Source organism: Sorex araneus, chromosome 4, assembly GCF_027595985.1.
Source record: "Sorex araneus isolate mSorAra2 chromosome 4, mSorAra2.pri, whole genome shotgun sequence".
NCBI lineage: Eukaryota > Metazoa > Chordata > Mammalia > Eulipotyphla > Soricidae > Sorex > Sorex araneus.
This window is the reverse complement of record NC_073305.1, coordinates 212,410,716-212,431,711: the sequence shown is the minus strand read 5'-3', so window position 1 is coordinate 212,431,711 and position 20,996 is coordinate 212,410,716. Positions and strand designations below refer to the sequence as shown.

Below are 20,996 nucleotides of genomic sequence, written 5' to 3'. Positions count from 1 at the left end.
TCACCGGTGTGACCCAAAAAGAAAAAGAAAAAAAAAAAGAACCTAAACAAAAGTGGAATGTTGGGTGTGTGTGCATGGGTATATGTGCATGCGTATGCATGCACTCGTGTGTGTGTATATGTGCACTCGTGTGCGCACACAGGCACGCACAATGGAGCCTGGGCGGGGGTGAGGGTGGGGGAGACTGGAGTGCATGCTTTGATGCTGGGACTGGGATTCCCTTTCATTCCCAACATGCACCATGCCCTCAGCTGACCCCCCTCCCCTCCCAGGATCACGGCGTGTTCCCTTCCCCCAGTAAAACAAAAGCAGGAGCCGCAGTGGATAGTCCAGTGGGTAGGGCGCTGGCCCTGCACATGGTCCAACCAGGCCGATCCCCATCCCTGCATCCCATATGGTCCCCCCCAGTCCACCGGGAATAATCTCGAGCACAGAACCAGGAGTAAGTCCTGAGCACTCCTGAGTGTGACCTCCCCATCCTCCCACCCCCACCAAAAAAAAGGGGAAACAATTAAAACAGAACACTGAGTCACCAACTCCTGGACCTGAGGCCCGGCCTGTGTGGGCCTTGGAAAGGGTTTGTCTCCACTGAGATGCCCCCCGACATCCCAAGACTGCCCACCCCGACCCTTGGCACTCTTTCTGCCCCTGCTTTGGCAGTTTGGTCCCACGTGGCATGGTCCAGCCACACCTGCGATGCCCACTCCTGCTGCCTGCAGATTTTTAAATTAATGCCCCCTCCCCCCCATACTGTCATTATCTCAGGCCTCGGTGCTGGCCCGCAGCTTGTACTTTTCGCCGCTACAGACGCATTTTTTCCCACGGACCTCAGCAGTGCCCAGGGACCGCCATCCACCCATCCGTTGGAGGCCGCACGATAAAGGCCCTGCAGAAAGAAGCACGACCCCAGCGTAGGAGACACACGCAGCCCGTCCCCCAGCCCCCGCGAACGCGCTCCGCTCAGGGGACAGTCCCTCAGGCGCGGCGTCCCCTTCCCTTCGCAGGTTGTGGTGGTGGTGGTGGGGTGTCCACTTCCAAAAGTGTTGGGCGGGGGTGGTGGTGGTGGGGCGGGCGGCCGGATTGGGGGTCCGGGGAAAGGAGCGCGCGGGCGGGGGGACGGTCCGGGGGCCCAGGGGAAGGGGTGCTGGGGCGGGAGATCCGGGGGTCCGGGGAACACGGGGAAGGGGCGCGCGGGGCAGGGGGTCGGGGATCCCGGGGAAGAAGCGCGCGGGGCGGGGGATTCGGGAGTCCGGGGACTTGGGGAAGGGACGCGCGGGACGGGGGATCCAGGGACCCTGGGGAAGAAGCACGTGGGACGGGGGGTGGGGGGTGGTCCCGGGTACGGGCGCGCGGGGCGGGGGCCGGGGATCCCGGGGGAGGGGCGCGGGGGCGGGGAATCGGAGGGTCCCAGGGAAGGAGAGCGCGGGGCGGGGGGTCGGGGGTCCCGGGTACGGGCGCACGGGGCGGGGGTCCGGGGGAAGGGCGCGCGGGGCAGGGAATCGGGGGTCCCAGGGAAGGAGAGCGCGGGGCGGGGGATCGGGGGGTTTCGGGTACGGGCGCGCGGGGCGGGGGTCCGGGGGCTCCGGGGAGGGCGCGCGGGCGGGGGTCCGGGGTCCCGGCGAGGGGCGAGTGGCGCGGGGCGGCCGCGGGCGGGCGGGCGGGCGGGGAGGCCGGGCGGAGCGCGGGCCCCTGGGCCGGGCAGCTGGAAGTGACGCGGCCGGGGCGGGGCGGGGCGGGCCGGAGCCGCCGCCTGGGCCCGCGATGTAGGAGCCGCCAGGCCGCTGTCCCCGTCGTGCCCGGGCCCAGCCCCGCGGGCCGCCGCCGCCGCCATGAAGAAGCAGTTCAACCGCATGAAGCAGCTGGCCAACCAGACCGTGGGCAGGCGAGTGCGCGCGGGGCGGCGGGGCCGGGGCGCGGGGCGCGCGGGGGTCCCCGCCAGCCCGGCCGGGCCGCCGCGGCCCGTGTGGGGGGACCCGCCCTGCGCCCCCCGGACGGCGACGGGTCCCCAGGCGGACGCCCCCCGCCGCGCGTCCTTTCCCGCCCGGGGGCCGCGGGCCGGCCTGGACGGGGCCAGCAACGCCCACCGCGCGGCCGAGGGAGGGGGCGCAGTCTCCGGCGCGCACTTGCGGCGAGCCCGGGACGCTGAGTTTGGACTGGGGGGCGAGGCTTAGGCACGTTTTCCCGGTGCCCGGGAAAGGAAAGAAAAATTTAAAAAAGATCCAAACACTCCCCCCGCCCCCAAAAAACAACCCCCAAGCCCCAACAAAGCCCCAAACCAAGCTTTGCTTTTCGCCTCCCCACCCCGCCTTTTGGAGGAGTCTTGGCTCACTCGGGCCGCGGGCACTGAGACTTCTTCCCGTTTTCTTTTGGACTTGTTTTGGGGGCTCGGCGTGGGGGGCTCGCCGGGAAACTTGATTGATACGGAAGTGGCAGCGCAGGGCTGGTGGGTGCTGGCGCTGTTGGCAGGGGGACTGGCGTGTGGCTCCGCGCGCGTTTCCAGGTGACTGTCAGACGCTCCAGAGCAAAGATGTGTTAAACTGGTAGGAGGGGTGAAAGCCCGATTGCTTCACTCACCTCTCTTTTTTCTGGGGGTGGAGGCGGCACACCCGGCGATGCTCAGGGGTAACTCCTGGCTCTACCCTCAGAAATCCCTCCTGGCAGTGCCCGGGGGACCATATGGGATGCTGGGGATCGAACCAGGGTCGGCTGCGGGCCAGGCAAGAGCCTACCCGCTGTACTGTAGCTCTGGCCCCTTGCTTCTTTCTTTCTTTCTTTCTTTCTTTCTTTCTTTCTTTCTTTCTTTCTTTCTTTCTTTCTTTCTTTCTTTCTTTCTTTCTTTCTTCTTTCCTCTCTCTCTCTCTCTCTCTCTCTCTCTCTCTCTCTCTCTCTCTCTCTCTCTCTCTCTCTCTCTTTGCTTTCTTTCTTTCTTCCCCCCTACCCCAGTCGCTGAGTGAAAAGGGTAGTTTGGTTTGGCCAGAGCACGTGGGACACTTCTTTTTTTGTGTTGTGCATGAAAATACTTTTACTTCCTCTTGAGTTTAACAAAATTACTTTTCTGCTGTTTCGTTTCCCTCCTCTTTTTTTTTTTTTTTTGCTTAGTTTTATGGTTGGAGTTTGGGGGGCACCCCCCCAGTTAATTTGATAGGCATTGACCCTATGTCCAGGGGTTCACCCCTAAGTTCACCCTGACCTCTCAGGCCCAGATATGACTGGTTTCCTGCGGGTCACGGGAAAAAGAGAAAGAAAATACAGAAGGGGGCTAAGACTGAGGGCGAATGCTTTTTAGCAGGAATCCGCGAGCGAATTATAATTTGTTGTGGGTTTTTTTGCTCCTCAGGACCTTGTCTTGAGCGTGTAATATTTAGTGTTAGGTACAGTTTTTTTTTTTGACAGATTGTCATTTTGACCTATTATATCAGATTGACTCTTTATTTTATATTTTTTTTCCTGGTTTGTTTGTTTGTTTGTTTTGGTTTGTGATTTTTTTGGGCCACACCTAGTGGTGCTCAGGGCTTAGTCCTGGCTCTGTGCTCAGGCGGCATTCCTGGCAGGACTCAGGTGATGCAGGCGATGCTGAGAATTGAACCAGGGTCAGTGTTCTGCGGTCAGAAAGTCCTGCGGCACTTTCTCTCCAGCCCATCTGATTTGCCTTTTTTTTTGAAATACAAAGTTCTGAGACCTGTAAAGTGACACGGCCCTTCAGAGCCTCACTGGCTTCTGATTTTTCTTGTAGCCGTTTCTCATGTTTAACGTCAGCTAGATGTGGCCACTTTGAGTCCTGGGAGGGGGCCGTGCTTTCTCTGCCTCAGCTCCGGACGCAGAACTCCTCCAATCCCACACGAGGCCCATCACACCACCTACTCTCCCGGGGCTCTGACTTCTCAGCCACTAAAATATCTTCCCTGATGCTTCTCCCCCCCCCTCCACCCCCCCCCCACTGAGATGGGCTGCCCCCAGGATGCTTTTTCGTTGGTCCAGGGAGCACCTGTGTTTTCTCCAATGTCATTGCCTCGCCTCTTTTCAGAAGTCCCCATCAGACTCAGCGCCCCCCGAGACTGATTCCTTCTCCGGTCCCATAACCCGGGAAAATGCTCCAGGCGTATCGTTATATCCCCGCTGTAAATCTTGCCTCCTACCTGCGGGCCTGGGTGGAGTGATCCCAGGATAGTGCAGACATGAACCGGAGCGAGTGCATGGGTGATTCATCCCGGGGATGGCAGTTCTAGGCCTGAACTTTGGCTGTTTGAAAATCTTTATTGCTCGGTGCCCGCGTTAGCCGCGGCTATTACGGAGCTATAAACGGTGCGACAATCACGCGCCCAAAGTCAAAACTCCGTCCAGGCAACCTCTTCCTCTGCGGCTGTTGATTTCCTGGATGGTATTTGTGGGTCCATGCCCCTCCCCCACCCCCTCTTCCACTGGAGTTATCGTGGGGGGGGGCGGGCAGGAGGGAGCTTAGCCCTCTGGGTGCACAGAAGGAGATTCTGGGTTCTGGAAGTCTTAGGGTCTCGATGAAGGCGTGAGGCAAAGGAGCCTCCCCCACCCCCCACCCCCACCTCGGAGGGAAGTCGTGTGTGTGCATGGTGTGATGTGTGTGCTCCCAGTTCAGAGTTCTCAGAAGTGCGGGCGCCGACGAAGTCCCTTTTTCCCAGAATGGGGACCCTGCACGGAGGGTGGGGTCCGTGGGAGGGCCAGTGGTGGCGGGAAGGAGTGACTTCTCGTGATGCAATTTGTTTGCTGTGGGTGGATGCACAGTCGTCCAGAAAGTGGGTTGTGTGGCTCAGGGGCCATGGATATGGGGGAGAAGGGAGCGTCTTCCACAGCAGGTGTCCGTGTCCCGGAGATGCAGAGACAAGCCTTCCTCCTGCCGCCCTCCTGCCGCCCTCCTTCCTCTCGTTGATCCATCGATCTGACAGATGCTGGCCGAGCCCGCGCTGTGTGGTGTGCCCTGGTGCACAGCTGTGAAGAACCACAGTGAGGGTTCGGAGTTGGCAGGAGCACTGCTTTGCGAGCGTGAGGCAGAGAGGTTGGTCCCCATTGCTAGCTCCGGGCTTTGAGTGCAGTTTATTATTATTATTATTATTATTATTATTATTATTATTAAATTTATTTATTTTGCTTTTTGAGTCACACCCAGCGATGCTCAGAGCTTACTCCTGGCTCTGCACTCAAGAATCACTCCCAGGGTTGGAGTGATAGCACAGCAGGTAGGGCATTTGCCTTGCATGCGGCTGACCCGGGTTCGATTCCCAGCATCCCATAGGGTCCCCTGAGCACCACCAGGGGTAATTCCTGAGTGCAGAGCCAGGAGGAACCCCTGTGCGTCGCTGGGTGTGACCCAAAAAAAAAAAAAAAGAAAAGAATCACTCCCGGTGGACCCTATGGGTTGCTGGGGATCGAACCCGAGTCGGACGCAGCCCCGCCGTTTAAGAGCTTGGCTCTCTGGGGGCGACCACCTCGACTTGTGTGGCCCCAGCCGTGCGAGCACAGGCAAGCCTGCGTGTGACACCCCCGGTTGTCGCAACACCACAAAGGGGGATGGGAAGGCCACCCTTGGGGCCCCCAGGAGACGGGGAGGAAATGGGCAAGCAGAAGGTGACCGCATCTGCCGGGCTCGGTCCCTCGGGACTCGGGGCTTGTGTCCCCAGCCAGGCGCGTCTCCTTTCAGCCGGGAGGAAGGGAACAAGAAACGGGAGAACACTTGAAGAGCTCTCGGGTCTTTTCGGTTTTTCGCTCCGGAGCACTTTTTCTCAGTTCCTTTGGTGGTGATTGAGTCTGGGTGTCCGGGAACCCGTTTCACACCGCTTCATGTGCAGACACGAATTCAGTGTCTCCTTTGCTGGCCTCTGCGAGAGCCCAGACGTGGTGTGATGCAGACGGGGCAGAAGGCTGGCGCTTCCCGGGAGACCCCTGCTCTGCCCTCTGTGTCTGGGGCGGCGGGCTGGCCAGGCAGTGCTTTTCTCCCCGTCCCTGTGCGTCTCCCGGGACTGGCGACACGCTTCTGGCAGGGCCCCGGGGCACTGTGCCAGCCAGCAGAGGTGGTGGGTGGGGTCCTGGGGCCCCAGGTGCAACAACGCTGCGTGTCCCTCTCCTGGTCCTGCGTGTCCCTCTCCTGGTCCTGCGTGTCCCTCTCCTGGTCCTGCGTGTCCCTCTCCTGGTCCTGCGTGTCCCTCTCCTGGTCCTGCGTGTCCCTCTCCTGGTCCTGTGTGTCCCTCACGTGGTCCTTCGTGTCCCTCTCCTGGTCCTGCGTGTCCCTCTCCTGGTCCTGCGTGTCCCTCTCCTGGTCCTGCGTGTCCCTCTCCTGGTCCTGCGTGTCCCTCTCCTGCGTGTCCCTCTCCTGGTCCTGCGTGTCCCTCTCCTGGTCCTGCCGCTTCTTGAACACCCACGCCCACCCCAGCTGCGGGGGATGTCGGTACGGTCCTGAGCCCGAGGGACCCGGGGGAAGGGTCAAGGAGAGAGGGGCCCGGGGGTGTTGGCCGCGGCGGGCGCGTCTCTCTGTTGGTTTCGGTGGGACGGCAGGGCTCTGCAGGGGTGCGTACTTTCCCAGAGAGATAAGCCAAGGTGGGGACTCTGGTGTCCCCGGGGCCAGCGTGGCCTGAGACTGTGACTCCGGTCGGGTGAGAGCTAGGGCCCGGACCAGGTGGCAGCAGTGGCCCTCTGTGACCAACCTTCAGGGTTTCCCAGAGAAGCCAGAAATCTGGATTTTTTTTTGTGGGGGGAGGGGAGGGAGTTGAGGGAACCTGGCTGTGCTCTCAGGGATGACTCCTGGCTCTGTGCTCAGGGATCACTCTTCGGGGCTAAAGCGATAGCACAGCAGGGAGGGCGTTTGCCTTGCACACAGCCGACCCGGGTTCGAATCCCAGCATCCCATAGGATCCCCTGAGCACCGCCAGGAGTCATTCCTGAGTGCAAAGCCAGGAGGTACCCCTGAGCATCGCCGGGTGTGACCCAAAAAGAAAAAAAAAAAACTGGGATCACTTTTCGTGGTGCGAGGGATAGGAGCGGGACCATCTGGGAGCAAGGTTGGTGCCCCCCCCCCCCCCACACACACACTGTCCTCTCTCTTTCTCGCTCTCTCTGACCCTGATGTCTGGTTTCTAGTGAAAAAGGGCTATGGCAGTGAGCTCCCCATTGAGGGGAAACCGTCCCCCTGAGAGCGCACGGGGCAGGAGACAGTAGGTCAGTGGCCAGATCTCCTCCGGGGCCTCCCGCGGGCAGTCGGCTGACCAGTGAGTGACTAGTTCCTATGTTTCCTTTTGGCCCCGGGGCTTTTTCCTGGTGTGGCCCCATTCTTGGTTCTCTTGGATTTGTTGGCGCGTCCTCCCTTCGCTCTGCAGAAATCCTTCAAAGACCTGCTTGTCACCGCCAGTGTTTCTCTGGGGGTGTAGAGACACACCCCAGTCCTCCCGCTCGGTTCTTCCCTTCTGGCCATCCGCATTGCTATTTTATTTACTTTAACACTTATTTAGTTTTTTGCTTTTTTGGGTCACACCTGGTGATGCACAGGGATTTCTCCTGGTTCTGCACTCAGGAATGACTCCTGGCGCTGCTCTGGGGGACCCTATGGGATGCTGGGGATCGAACTCGGGTTCGCCCTACCTGCCGTACTATTATCGCTCCAGCCCCTCGTCTCTGCCTTATCCGGAAGCATGTGCCGAGTTTGCACAACTGCCAGGGGAGCAGGGCGGGACGCAGGGCCGGTGCTGCTTCTGGTCTTCCTTCCCTGTGGCTTCCAGCAAGCGGCCGCCTTGCCACCAGGAAGGATTCCTGTTTACGAAGCATCTCTGCGGCTTGTTAAGTTGATGGCCGAGGTGCTTTGCATGATCTCACCCATGCTCGCTGCACCTCTGAGAAGTGACGGTGTGTCCTCTGATGAAACGACAAGGAAGCCCGGATCCAGGTCACCTGTCTGTCTGGGTTTCCGGTTCTGAAGCAGCTGCCGGAGGAAGTGGATGCCCCACTGATGAGCTGAGTTGGGAGTGACGCGTCCCGACCCTCAGGCCAAGCTGGCGGCCTCCGTAGCACCCGATGCTGGTGGGTTTCTCACTTCCAGGGAACACGAGGCAGCATCAGAGACTCGGTTGTACGTTGGTGGTGACGGTGGCTCCACGGGCGAGAACTACCGGGTCGGGCTGCCCAGAGGGCCCAGGCTGAGATGCCCTGGTCAGCCCTTCCAGGTTCTGGAAATGGCCGTTGTCAGACTCAGGTCCTCACTTAGCCCACAAACGCTCCCCACTAGCCTCTTTGGAACGTGCATCTATATATGTCTTTCCAGCCCACACTTAAAAAATCCCACACTTGGGGGCTGGAGCGATAGCACAGCGGGGAGGGCATTTGCCTTGCATGCAGCTGACCCAGGTTCGAATCCCAGCATCCCATATGGTCCCCTGAGCAACGCCAGGAGTAATTCCTGAGTGTAGAACCAGGAGTAACCCCTGTGCATCGCCGGGTGTGACCCAAAAACCAAAAAAAGAAAAAAAAATGAGTTGTCAGCGCCGGAGTGATAGTCCAGCAGAGAGGGCATTTGCCTTGCACACGGCCGACCCGGGTTTGATCCCCAGCATCCCATAGGGTCCCCCGAGCAACACCAGGAGTGATTCCTGAGTGCAGAGCCAGGAGGAACCCCTGAGCATCGCCGGCTGTGACCCAAAAATGGCTTTGTGGATGAAAACCTTGGTTTCCGGCATTCGGAGACTCTCGGGAGACTGGCGTTATCTGTCACCTCTTCCCGGTGCCAGGAGTGGGACCTGCCCCTGGGTGAGGTCTGCTCTCCAGGGCCACCCCAGCCCTGCCTGGCTGGCTTCCCTCTTCTCTTGTGTTTGTTTTTTTGGGTCACACCTGGCGATGATGCTCCGGGGTTACTCCTCACTTTGCACTCAGGAATGACCCCTGGTGCTGGTTGAAGGGGGGGGGGCACATGGGATGCTGGGGACCAAGCCTGAGCCGGCCGCGTGCAGGGCAGACAACTTCCCCGGCCCTGTTGACTCACTCTTACTCTCCTTGCCCGCCCTCCCCAGTCTCCGCATCCAGGAAACTGTCTCCTGCCGCAGAAGCCTCCCTCCCTGGGTGGGGAGAGAGAGCCTGACTCTCCCGGGGAAGCCTCAGCCCCTCCCACTCCCTAGCGGCCCTCCCTCTCCCCCCCTCTGGCTCCAGTCACTCTCATCCCTCCGGGGACAGCCTCTGTAGGCGTCCCCTCACCAGCCTCGGGCGGCTGCATCCTCTCACCTACTCGCCGCCTCCTTTTTCTCCCACCGCTGGGCTTCCTCTGCCTTCTCCAGCAGAGAAAAGCGGAACCAGCGGGACTCGGGACTTGGCCGCAGTCTGAGTCCATTCCAGCCGCCCTCTGCCTGCACGGGGCACCGGGGAAGAAATCGAGAGTTGTTGGAATTGCCCTGGAATAGGGTCTTCCTTGGCTTTTTGCATTTTGACAGATTGCACCGTCCTCGTCCTCGAATACTGAATAGCATTTGCAGTTGAGTCAAAGCTGGAAAATAACCCTACACCTGGGGTGGGGGGTGCGGGGGGGTCCAAGAGCATCGTTTTGTTTTTATATGTGAAGGCCGAGTGTTGTACTCACCTCGCTGTGACTGCTGTGTCCCTCGGGTGCCAGGCCGCCCCTGACACCCCGCCCCCCGCCCCCGGGATTTGCCGGTCCTGGTCTGGGTCTGTGCAGTTTGTGAGTGTGGACTGCGTGGACTGCGTCTGCCTCAGATTCTTTCTGTTTCTTAAATGTAGGTAGAGAGCATCGCCACTGATTGGGTACAGTGCCATTTAGGAATATTATTGCATGCCCATCTGCGTGGCGTGGTTGTTTTTTGCTTTTTTTCTTTTCTTTCTTTCTTCCTTTTTTTTTTTCTTTTTGGGTCACACCGGCAATGCTCAGGGGTTCCTCTTGGCTCTGCACTCAGGAATTACTCCATGGGATGCCAGGGCTTGAACCTGGGTTGGCTGCGTGCAAGGCAAACGCCCTACCCGCTGTGCTATTGCTCCAGCCCTGTGGTGTATCTTCTTAAGCACAGAAATAAAAGGCAGATGAAGGTCTACCATGCCGTATCACACACGGGTGGGTTCAGAAAAGTTCCTTTTTTTAAAAAAATTGTACAAAGTAGTTCACAATATTTGATTACATTTAATATTCCAACACCCATCCCACCGCCGTACACCTTCCCACCACCTTATTTCGGGTATTTCCATCCCATACCCCAATCCCTGTCCCAAAGCAGAACCAAAATAATTTAATATTTCCCTCTAAGGTTGGTCGCCTCCTACTTTGAACCCCATCAATGTGGTGAGGTACTCTTGGAGTATGGGTAGGGGGTGTCCTATGGTCCTGTGATGGAGTGTCCAGGAAAAGGCTCAGTCGTGAGTGAGCTCAGCCCGGACGTGTGGAGAGTGGCCGTGAGCATGACAGCCATTGGGTTCTGGAGGTTTTCGGCTGCCAGGGCTGGGTCCTTTGGGGTGGGGGGAGTCAGAAAAGGTTCTGAAGTCAGAAGATTTCAGGTCCTTGGAAGTCACCGTGTGTGCACGCCATGACCAGCCGTGTCTGCGGGGCTCTGCCGCTGCTACCTTTTAACACACTAGTCTATTTTGTTTGTTTGTTTTGGGGCCACATCCAGGTGTTCTCAGAGCTTACTGCTGGCTCTGTACTCAAGGATCGCTCCTGCCAGTGCTCAGGGGACCGTCGGGGTGTGCCAGGGTCGGAACCCGAGTCAGCAGCATCCCCAGAAAGGGCTCTACCTGCCGTACTGTCGCTTTCTACGGGACATTTCTGGATGGAAAACACACGAATGCGTCTCACGCCAGGTGAGACCCGTCTAGGTTGGGAAAGCGTCCGTTTTAGGTGAGGTCAAGCTCTGCCGCCAAAGAACGGACCGAAGAACAACTCATTTATAGGTCAGCGACATGGCTCCAGAGGGCCCCGGGTGTGATGCCCGTCGGGCGTCTATCTATCTCCCCCTCCCCCGCCCCGCCCATCCCCCTCACTGCGATGCCGATGGTGGCGCAACCACAAAAGCCAGTTTGACTTGAATCGCAAAAACGGTGGGCAAGTGACTTTCAATCCTGTTCCCCTTACGTGAGTCTGTAAATTGTCTTTGACTTCCAGTCCTGGTCCCCTGGGCCACGGGGATGGTTCCTTGGCTGGGCGCGCAGACCCTGTGTGCAGGAAGCCCCAGTTTGAGTTTCAGGATTGCACGGTCCACCGTCGGGAGTGACCCTTCCCCTCCTCCCCCACCCCACCCCCCAGCCACCAGCACAGAGCTGGGAGCAGCCCCTGTGAGCACACAGGGTGTGACCCCCCCCAAAAAAAAAAAGAAATAAGTGCAGTTCCCCTACTCTAGGAAGTTGGGGCCACAAGTTTGATTCTGTGATCAGGGGACCCAAACTCAAGGACAGGTAAAGGTAAAAAGTCACGTGTGACATCGACTTCCGGCCGTCGGGCGTGGTGAATGTGGGGTCCTTTCAAAGGGACCTGCTGGGTCAGGGGGGTAGGGGGGGCGTATAATGGGGGCAGCGCGGGGTGGGGGGCACTGTAGCCATGTCTCCCCACTTCCAGCCGTGCTCCAGAATGCAGAATGCAGACTTCCAGGTGGAGTGCCTTGATCCTTAGTTTTGGCAGCTAAAGAGGAAAGCAAACAAACAAACAAGCAAAACCCCCAAACTTGCCGGTGTGGGTCAAAGAAAACATCTCTGTGATCTGGGATCTTTCTTTGACACCCCCTCACCCCCCCCCCCCCCCCCCGCAAGAGGCATCCTTATCCTATCCTACGAAAAGTTGCTGCGGGTGCATTTCAGTAACTAGCTGCACCTTTTTTTTTTTTTTTTTTTGCTTTTTGGGTCATACCCAGCAATGCACAGGGGTTACTCCTGGCTCATGCACTCAGGAATCACCCCTGGCAGTGCTCAGGGGACCCTATGGGATGCTGGGATTCGAACCCGGGTTGGCCGCGTGCAAGGCAAACGCCCTCCCCACTGTGCTATCACTCCAGACCCCTAGCTGCACTTTTTGAGCCGGGCATAGAGTATTTGCTCTCTCGCCACTGGGGTCCCTTGCGTGCTGTTTCACAGTCAAGGAAACCGAGACACAGCGGTGACAAACACTTGGAGACGCGCCTTGTTTTTTTTCCCTGGGCAGTGGGAATTTTGCTTTCTCGTCTGTGCCTCTGAAACGCCGACGTTATTTATCTTGGAAAGAGCACTGGAAGCCTCAAGTAAAAATAGGATCCCGGGGCTCTGCTCGGACCAGCCCCCCTGGGATGGCCCCCACCCCCGTCGGCGTCCTGACCCCCGAGTCCGTGCCGCCAGCCCCGGCCGCTCTTCGCTCTTCGTTTCCACACTCAGCTTTGTTTTGCACGTAAATGTTCTGCAGAAATTCTCAAGCCGGCGGCGTGTGCGTTCCCTGGGCTTCACCAGACCCTCTGCCCCCAGCTGTCGGGAAAAGGCGGGTCCGAGGCTAGCCCTTCCCGGGCAGGGCAGCCCACCCCTGCCCACTGCATCCCCCGCCGCCTCACCTCCACCAGGCTGGCCTCGCTCTCTCACCTGCTCTTTCCCTGCTGGGCTTCCGGCCTGACCCCCCTGACGATGCAGCCTCCTTATTTCAGTTTTGTTATTTTGGTCTGCGGGGGCCACATCTGACTGTGCTCAGACCTCAGGGCTTCCTGCCGACCCTGAGACCATCTGCAGTACGGGGACGTGCGCCGGGCAGGGGCGGCTAACCCTCAGGCCAGTGCCTTAGCCCCCTGTGCACTCTCCCTCTCTCCCTCTCTCTCTCTCTCTCTCTCTCTCTCTCTCTCTCTCTCTCTCTCTCTCTCCCCCCCCTCCCTTTTTCTCTCTCCCCCTCTCCCTTTCTCTCTCTCCGTCTCCCCCTCTCTGTCTCTCCCTCTCCCTCTCTCTCTTTCCCTCTCTCCCCTCCCTCTCCATCTCTCCTTCCCTCTCTCCCTCTCTCCATCCCTCCCTTTCTCCTTTTCCCTCTCCCTCTCTCTCCCCCTCTCCATTTCTTCCTCTCCCTTTCTCTCTCTCCGCTCCCCCCTCTGTCTCTCCCTCTCCCTCGATCCCCTCCCTCTCCATCTCTCCTTCCCTCTCTCCATCCCTCTCTCTCTCCTTTTCTTTTTTTTACTTTTTTTTTTTTTGCTTTTGGGGTCACACCTAGTGATGCTCAGGGGTTACTCCTGGCTTTGCACTCAGGAATTACTCCTGGCAGTACTTGGGGGACCATATGGGATGCCGGGGATCGAACCCAGGTCGGCCGCGTGCAAGGCAAACACCCTACCCGCTGTGCAATCACTCCAGCCCCCTCTCTCTCCTTTTCCCTCTCCCTCTCTCTCCGTCTCCCTCTCCCCATCTCCCTCTCCCCCCTCTCTATCTTCCCCCTCTCTCCCTCTCCTCCCTCTCTCCATCTCCCTCCCTCCCTCCCTCCCTCCCTCCCTCCCTCCCTCCCTCCCTCCCTCCCTCCCTCCCTCCCTCCCCCCCTTTCCTGCGACTTGACTGCTGCCTCTCTCTGCCTTTCCCCTGCCTCCTTGAGCTTGAGTTCAAGTTCTGACAATGTTTCTTCCCCCCTACCCCCCCGGCTGGCCTGGCTTGACCTGGGATTTTATCTCGCTCACAGATTACATCCCCTTGACCTGGGATTTTATCTTGCTCTGGGATTACATCTCGCCTTTCCCTTCTGCTGGACTGAGCCAGTGAGCACTGTTAGTGATTAGAGCCGTTCTTCTCCGAACTGTTTTCCCTTCTGAATTCTCTAGAGTTTGTAGAAGCATTGCGTCTGCCCTGGGAGCCAGCGGCCCTGCTGTGTGGCCAAATCACCGCTAAAGTGCCAGCGCTGTCTCCCACCTTGCGGGATAACACGCGGTGTCACACCATGCGTGTCGTGACGCCATCAGCGTTTCCCCACCACCTTGGTACCACTGGGTTGCTTTGCTTGGTTGGGGGTGGGGGCCGAAGGGCGGGCACTGGGTTTCTCAGCCAATGGTTTGGTGGCGGGATGTGGGGGGGGGGGTCCCTGTGTAAGATACACCTGACCAGCTCGGCCAGGCAGGGCCTCTGGGACTGAGCACAGCGGCTCTCAGGGGACCTTGTGGTGCCAAGAACCAACCCTGGTCTGGTGCGTCCCTAAGCGCCGCGGTCTCCTGGCACCTGGCTATGGTCTTTCAGAACATGAATTGCCTGTTTTAATTTTATTATCATTTTTTTACTTTTTAACTTAATTTTATTTTTACCTTCCCCCCACCCCCACCCTGGGGCTCAGACCACACTCTTTTTTGGCTTTTGGGGTCACACTGGGCGACGCTCAGGGGTCCCTCCTGGCTCTGCACTCAGGAATTACTCCTGGTGGAGCTCAGGGGACACAAGGGATGCTGGGGATTGAACCTGGGTCGGCCATGTGCAAGGCAAACGCCCTCCCCGCTGTGCTATCGCTCCGGCCCGTTTTAATTTTTTTTTTCCTTTTTCCTAAGGTCAAGCTAAATATGTTCCAGCTTTTGTCGGGGACTCCTGGTCTCCTTCTGCGAGTCCTCCTGTGCCAGTGCTCACAGTGACTCACAGGGTCAGCTTTCACTTGTTTCCGTTTGAATGTGGAAAAGACTCTTGAGAACCTGACGCTAGAAGGACGGGGTGAAAACTTGGACCAATTCCTAGGAACGTGAGGAGACAGACAGACAGACAGAAGACAGACAGAGAGGCAGACGCACAGGTGGTTGGAATCGAGCCGGGTATACCTGTCCTCTCAGGTGGGGGCGTTTCTGCTGAAATATTGATGGCACGCATCTTGGTTTGTTCATGTAATCCAATACACACACGTTGGCACGTTTCTTCTTCTTCTTTTTTTTTTTCTTTTTGGGTCACACCCGGCGATGCACAGGGGTTACTCCTGGCTCTGCACTCAGGAACCACCCCTGACGGTGCTCAGGGGGCCCTATGGGATGCTGGGAATCGAACCTGGGTGGGCCGCGTGCAAGGCAAACACCCTCCCCGCTGTGCTGTAGCTCCAGCCCCAAGTCGGCACGTTTCTTCTCGGATACATTATGACTCCGGGAAGGCAGGGGTGGACCCTGCACGTGAATGAGTAGGTGCGGCTTGGATGCAGATGTCAGGAGCAGGGACAAGGGGAATAACTCAGGGGAAGGGGGTGCAGCCCTGGGGTCAGGCCCTGGCCCCTAGAGCCCCCAGGCACCAACATGGTATAGCTCTGCTGGATCCCACTCCTAGCACGGTTGCCCTGGTGGCACCACATCGCCAGGCCCGAGCATGAAACCACCGGGCCCACCCAGGGGCAGTTACCCCTTGGAGTCCCCCCCGCCCCCCCCCAACCTAGTATCGCTGCGCTGCGGTAGGTCCTATTACAAAAAGTCGTCTGAGAAGAGAAGGCAGATTCCTTTGGAAAACCGAACCCAGCCATCTGTAGGAGATAGCGCTGGTGACTAGGTAGAACTTATTTTAGCAGATGCTGTGAAAACAATATGCAGTCCCTTGTCGCCCCCCCACTCCCGCCCCCGGAGGTAAGACGCGTTTCCTCTGTATCGATGTTTCACAATTAATTACAGCGTATTGATTTTTCTGTAGGCTGCTTCCTGCCCCTGAGAGGGTTCTCTTTCCCCTTTCCCACACTTCTTCTCGGGTGTCTTGAGTGTTGTTGTTTGTTTTTTTGTTGTTGTTGCTGTTGTGTTGGGGCCACACCCAACGATGCTCAGGGCTGACTCCTGGCTCGGGACTCAGGAATCGAGGGACCCTGTTAGGGTGCTGGGGACTGAACCCAGGTCTGCCAGCACCCTCCCCGCTGGACTATCACTCCAGCCCTCAGGTGTGTCTTCTGGGTCGGGACCACCTTTCGGTCGTGTCCTGGACTCCATCGCCCCTTCGCTGTCTCACAGCGATTTCTCCTGCGGGGCCTTCCGGTGGCTTGGTCCGATGTCTGACTCCTGAGAGCTGAGATCATGCGCCGTGGGCCACGCCAAGGGGTGCCCGCACGCGTGTCTTCAGAAGGGCCCAGCAGTCCTTCGAAGCAGCTCCCAGCTGTCACCTGGCAGCCGGATCTCCCTGCTTGGATTTCACCCGGTCATTGGATCCTTGCAGAACTGTGGGGCCAGAGAGTGGCCACTTGAACCCACGCCCAGCTCCACACCGGGGAGAAGGGCGGGGGGAGGCAGCGTGCACAGGCCCCGGGGCTCCGAGATGCACTGGGGGGTTCAGCCAAGGCTTCTCTGGCCCATGGCCCCAGAGTGCCCAGCAGGCGGAGATGGAGGGCCCTAGGGAATTCTAAGAGGAAAGAAACGTTAGTTTTTGTTTTGTTTTGTTTTGTTTACTTTTGGGCCACACCCAGCGATGTTCAGGGGTCGCTCCTGGCTCTGCACTCAGGAGTTACTCCTGGCGGTGCTCAGGGGAGGGACTGTACGGGATGCCGGGAATTGAACCCGGGTCAGCTGCATGCAAGGCAACCCCGCCCTCCTGCTGTACTAACTCTCCAGCCCCAAGACACGTTTACAGAGGGAGCCCTCACGCGGAAAGGGCTTCCTTGGGTGGGGAACTCGACCCCTGATCCTCGGCGGGACGCAGCTACCCTGCTCTGTTTCCCTGTGTGGTGGGGAGCGGGCGGCTGCGTGTGGACGTCATCAAGTCCACGGAGACTGTCCCGTTTAAACTCATAAGCTCGAAAGGCTGGAGCTCTGGGTCCATATGTAGGCACCCTGGGTCTGATCCTCAGCCTGAGCACCATAGGAGGAGCCTCCAGTCCCCCCCCAAGCTTGCCTCCTCCCCTCACAGCACTGAGTATGGGCCCCTCACACCCGAATATAAGTCAAACACGGGCAGGCTTTGGATGCAGTGACATCCCACGAGGGCTGGAGCGATAGCACAGCAGGTAGGGCGATTGCTTTGCATGCGGCCAACCCAGGTTCCCTTCTTCCGCCCCTCTCAGAGAGCCCTGCAAGCTACCGAGAGTATCCCGCCCACACGGCAGAGCCTGGCAAGCTCCCCGTGTCATACTCGATATGCCAAACACAGTAGCAACAAGTCTCACAGTGGAGACGTTACTGGTGCCCGCTCGAGCAAATCGATGAGCAACGGGATGACAGTGCTACAGTGACATCCTGCAGGAGGGAGGTGTTGCCTTCAAGCTTTAAAGAGCTCGACACCCAGCCCGGCAGGTGTCTGGCCCTGTCGCCCCTCCCAGATCATCCCGATGCCACGGATGTGAGGTTTCTGGCGATCCGACACGTGTCGATCCCGTCTGCCTCTCGCCCACTTTCCCTCTGTTTCACGTCACTGCCGGGTGTGCATGTTGCGCTTTTAAAGACACAGTGCCCCCACACCCCTCACAGACCGCAGTATAATACAGACGTGGTTTTCAGAGGCACTGGGGAACCAAAGACATTTGGTTTTGCACAGGCCACAGGACCCCCGAGTGGTACCCGCACGCCTCCGTCCCGTGCCCGGGGGAGAGTGAAGGCTGTTCTTTATCCCAAATGGCCAGTTTGGTTGTAGCTTGCTCCCAGGCCTCATTTTCCGCAGCGCGACATTTAGTTTCCTTCACCTTTCAGACACATCCGTTCTTTGGGCATTTGTCGTCTCATGCTTTTGGCATTTGGGGGACACTCGGGCTAATCTTTCCCCAGATGTCTCCGAGTGGGACGATGACAAGCACTGGACAGTGGTTGTGAGCACCACTTGGAGCAAGTGATGCAGGTGGCAGGTGACCCCGTCCTCAGAAAGGCCATAGGGCAGTGAGCCGGGCGCTTGCTTTGCATGTGGCTGACCCAGGTTCGATTCCTGGCATCCCTTAGGGTCCCCCGAGCACCGCCAGGAGTGATGCCTGAGTGCAGAGCCAGGAGGAACCCCTGAGCATTACCAGGTGTGGCTCAGAACCTCCAAATTAAAAAAAAAATAAAAAAATAAAGGAAAGTGCTTCTAGTTGGGGACAGAGATCGTGTCTGGAAAATCTGGTGGGGTCTGGGGAGCCTGTAAGTGCTGGAGAGAGAATTAAGTTGAGGAAGACAACTCTGGTGGCAGATGTAGTTAGGATTACAGAAGGAGGAGAGGGGGAGAGAGTGAACAGAGATCACCCAGGCGGCTCTGGAAACTGGCGAGGAAAGAGAGAGATGCTAAGGCCAGAGTTAGACAGTGGAAACTGAGCAAGAGAAGGGTGGAATGAATGATTCCGTTGGTTATGGTTGGATGCTGTTTTTGGGTTTTGGGGTGTTTTTTTATTTTTGGCTTTTGGGTCACACCCGGCGATGCACAGGGGTTGTTACTCCTGGCTGTGCACTCAGGAATGACTCCTGGCAGTGCTCGGGGGACCCTATGGGATGCTGGGAGTCGACCCTGGGTCAGCTGCGTGCAAGGCAAACGCCCTCCCCGCTGTGCTATTGCTTCAGCCTCCTGGATGCTGTTTTAATTTTTATTTTAATTTTTTTTTTCAATTTTTGGATCATGGGCCACACCCAGCTATGCTCAGGGTTCAGTCCTGGTGGTGCCGGGGGGAATGAAACCGGGTCGGGAATGAAACCGGGTCGGCACGGGGAAGGCAAATACCTTAACCCTTTACTGCCCCTCTGGCCCACAGTTGGATGTTATCGCTGCCTTGAAGGACACAGTAATTCTTCTCCGTTGTTTTATGATGTCTTTTAATTTATTTTGGGGGGGTTTGGGGCCACTCTGCTCAGGAGTGACCCCCGGCAGTGCTGGGGAAACATACGCGGTGCCTGTGATTGTACCTGGGTCAGCCACAGACAAGGCGGACGCCTCTCGCCCCCTGTGCTGCCTCCAGCCCCGTAACACGTCGCTCGATCTACTTCAGCTTTCTGTGACGCCCCCCTCCCACTGAGTTACAGCTCTGGGTGTGTGGAAGGGCACGCATACCACATTCTTTTAATAACTCTTGATCTTTTGTTACTCGGTTATTTTCCCCCTGCTTTTCTTTTTTCTTTTTTGGGTTTTGGGTCACACCCGATGATGCTCAGGGCTGACTCCTGGCTCTCAACTCAGGAATGACTCCTGGCAGTGCTCAGGGGACCATATGGGATGCTGGGAATCGAACCCGGGTCGGCCGCGTGCAAGGCAAATGCCCTACCTGCTGTACTATTGCTCCAGCCCCTGCTTTTTTTTTTTTTTTAAATAGAAATGGATGTTTGTTTGTCTCCTAGTTCCAGAAAAGTGGACTCATAATTCGATTATCTTGGGGCTCATTCACTGAAGTCTTGTTTATTGGCCCTTTTCTGGGCAAGATTCTGAGGACACAAAAATAATAACACCCGGAGCACTAGTGAGTGTTTGAAGGAGCCCCGGGGGAGAGAGGCTGTGTTTTCACGGGGGCACAGCACGTCCTTGCATGTGTGGATTTACTCACGGACGTCTTTGGGTCACCCCTGGCAGTGCTCAGGGATTAAACCTGGGGCTCCCACATGCCAACCTTGCGTGTACCCCAGTTCCCTCCTGAAGCTTCCTGACCCCCTGACCCCCCCCCCCCCATATCCTCGACTACACAAAGTTTTAGAGACTTTTTTTAGGTGCTCTTTTGCTGTGGAGAATTTGATAAACGTGGGTGGTATTGATTTTAATATTTTGGGTTCTTTTTTGAGGGGGGAATGGGGGAAGCATATCCAGCAGTGCTTAGGGGTTACTCCTAACTCTGTGCTCAGGGTAAGCTCCTGGCGGTGCTTGGGGGACCTCTGGGATGATGCCAGAAATCAAACTCGGGTCCGCTGCCTGCAAGGCAAGCACCCTCCCCACTGTGCTACTTCCCCAGCCCCTGATTTTATGTTTTGTTTTGTTTTGTTTTGCTTTTTGGGTCACACTCAGCGATGCTCAGGGTTTACTCCCCGCTCTGCACTCAGGAATGACTCCTGGCGGTGCTTGGGGGAACCATATGAGATGCTGGGACTCGAACCCGGGTTGGCCATGTGCAAGGCCAACCCTCCCTGCTGTGCTATCCCTCCAGCTCCAGCCCCAACCCCTGATTTTCTGATCTCTGCCATGGATTTAGCCCGTCCCTTCTCTCTGCTGTCATTTCCGTCGTGACAGACTTGTCTGTGGTCATCTTACCCCTGGTCTCCGTGTACCCGAGAGTTTGGCATTGGGGATGCCAAACAGCAGAGCTGTTGATGTCACACCGGTGCGGGACGAGGGGGGACGGGGTGGGGGGCCGGTGCTGAGGATTGAGTTCACGGTCTCAGCAGCCCAGGCCCCTCTTCTTTGAATTTCTGCGGCTACGTATCTGCGATGTTGCTTCTCCTGCAGTTTCATGGTATTCTTCCCTCCCCCAGCCCCAGCCCCTGGCGTCTCGTCTCACTCGCGTGATTCTCTAAGATCCCAGCTGGCTGGCTGGCGGGAGCAGCACTATACGAAGGGCATGTGATCGCGCCGCTGTGGGGCATTCCAGAGACACGATAAGGAATGCGTCAGGCCTGCTCAAATGCAAATGCCCCGGCTGGCCGGAGCAGTTCCCGATGGAAACCTACCAGCAGTCCTCCCCTCTTTTTGAGTCACTCACCCTTTACCGTGGCTGCTCTTTGAACCTTTCTCCCTCCCCGGGCCTTCCTGAGAAGGTTGGCAGCTGATCCTCGAGGCAGATCGTCCACCAGATGGGAAAAGCAATCTCCGTGTACTCGGGCCGAGGGAGGAATTTGAAGAGAGCGTTGAGTAACTATAAGAGCATTTCAATGGAGCATATGTGGCCGTGTGCGTTAAAAAGACTTCTGGAGGGGGGGTGCGGCTGGGTGAGCAGCAGGTCATGAGGCCAGGGGTTTCCTTGCAGCCTGTGAGTCCCAGTCCTTCGAGAAGGAAAACTTGGGCTGCCTGGATCTCAGAAAATAACAGATACTTAGGGCTGAAGCAATAGCACAGCGGGTAGGGCAGTTAAAGTTGCCTTGCACGCGGCCAACCTGGGTTCGATTCCCAGCATCCCATAGGGTCCTCTGAGCACTGCCAGGGGTGATTCCTGAGTGCAGAGCCAGGAGGAACCCCTGTGCATTGCCGGGTGTGACCCAAAAAGAAAAAAAAAAAGAAGA

General features: G+C 57.8%; 1 protein-coding gene across 6 annotated transcripts in view; it reads left to right on the top strand.

Moving 5' to 3' along the window:
- The first annotated feature begins 1,691 nt into the window (after positions 1–1,691).
- ARHGAP17 (Rho GTPase activating protein 17) overlaps positions 1,692–20,996 on the top strand; it is a 98,407-nt gene continuing 79,102 nt past the window's right edge. For 4 of the 6 annotated variants that reach the window (XM_055135945.1, XM_055135940.1, XM_055135942.1 and 1 more), the window contains exon 1: positions 1,693–1,882. In XM_055135945.1, coding sequence (XP_054991920.1) covers positions 1,830–1,882 — 53 coding nt within the window. In that variant the 5' untranslated portion in view covers positions 1,693–1,829. Of the gene's footprint in view, positions 1,883–20,996 lie in introns of all 6 variants that reach the window. The other 2 variants (XM_055135944.1, XM_055135941.1) reach the window with 2 other exon arrangements.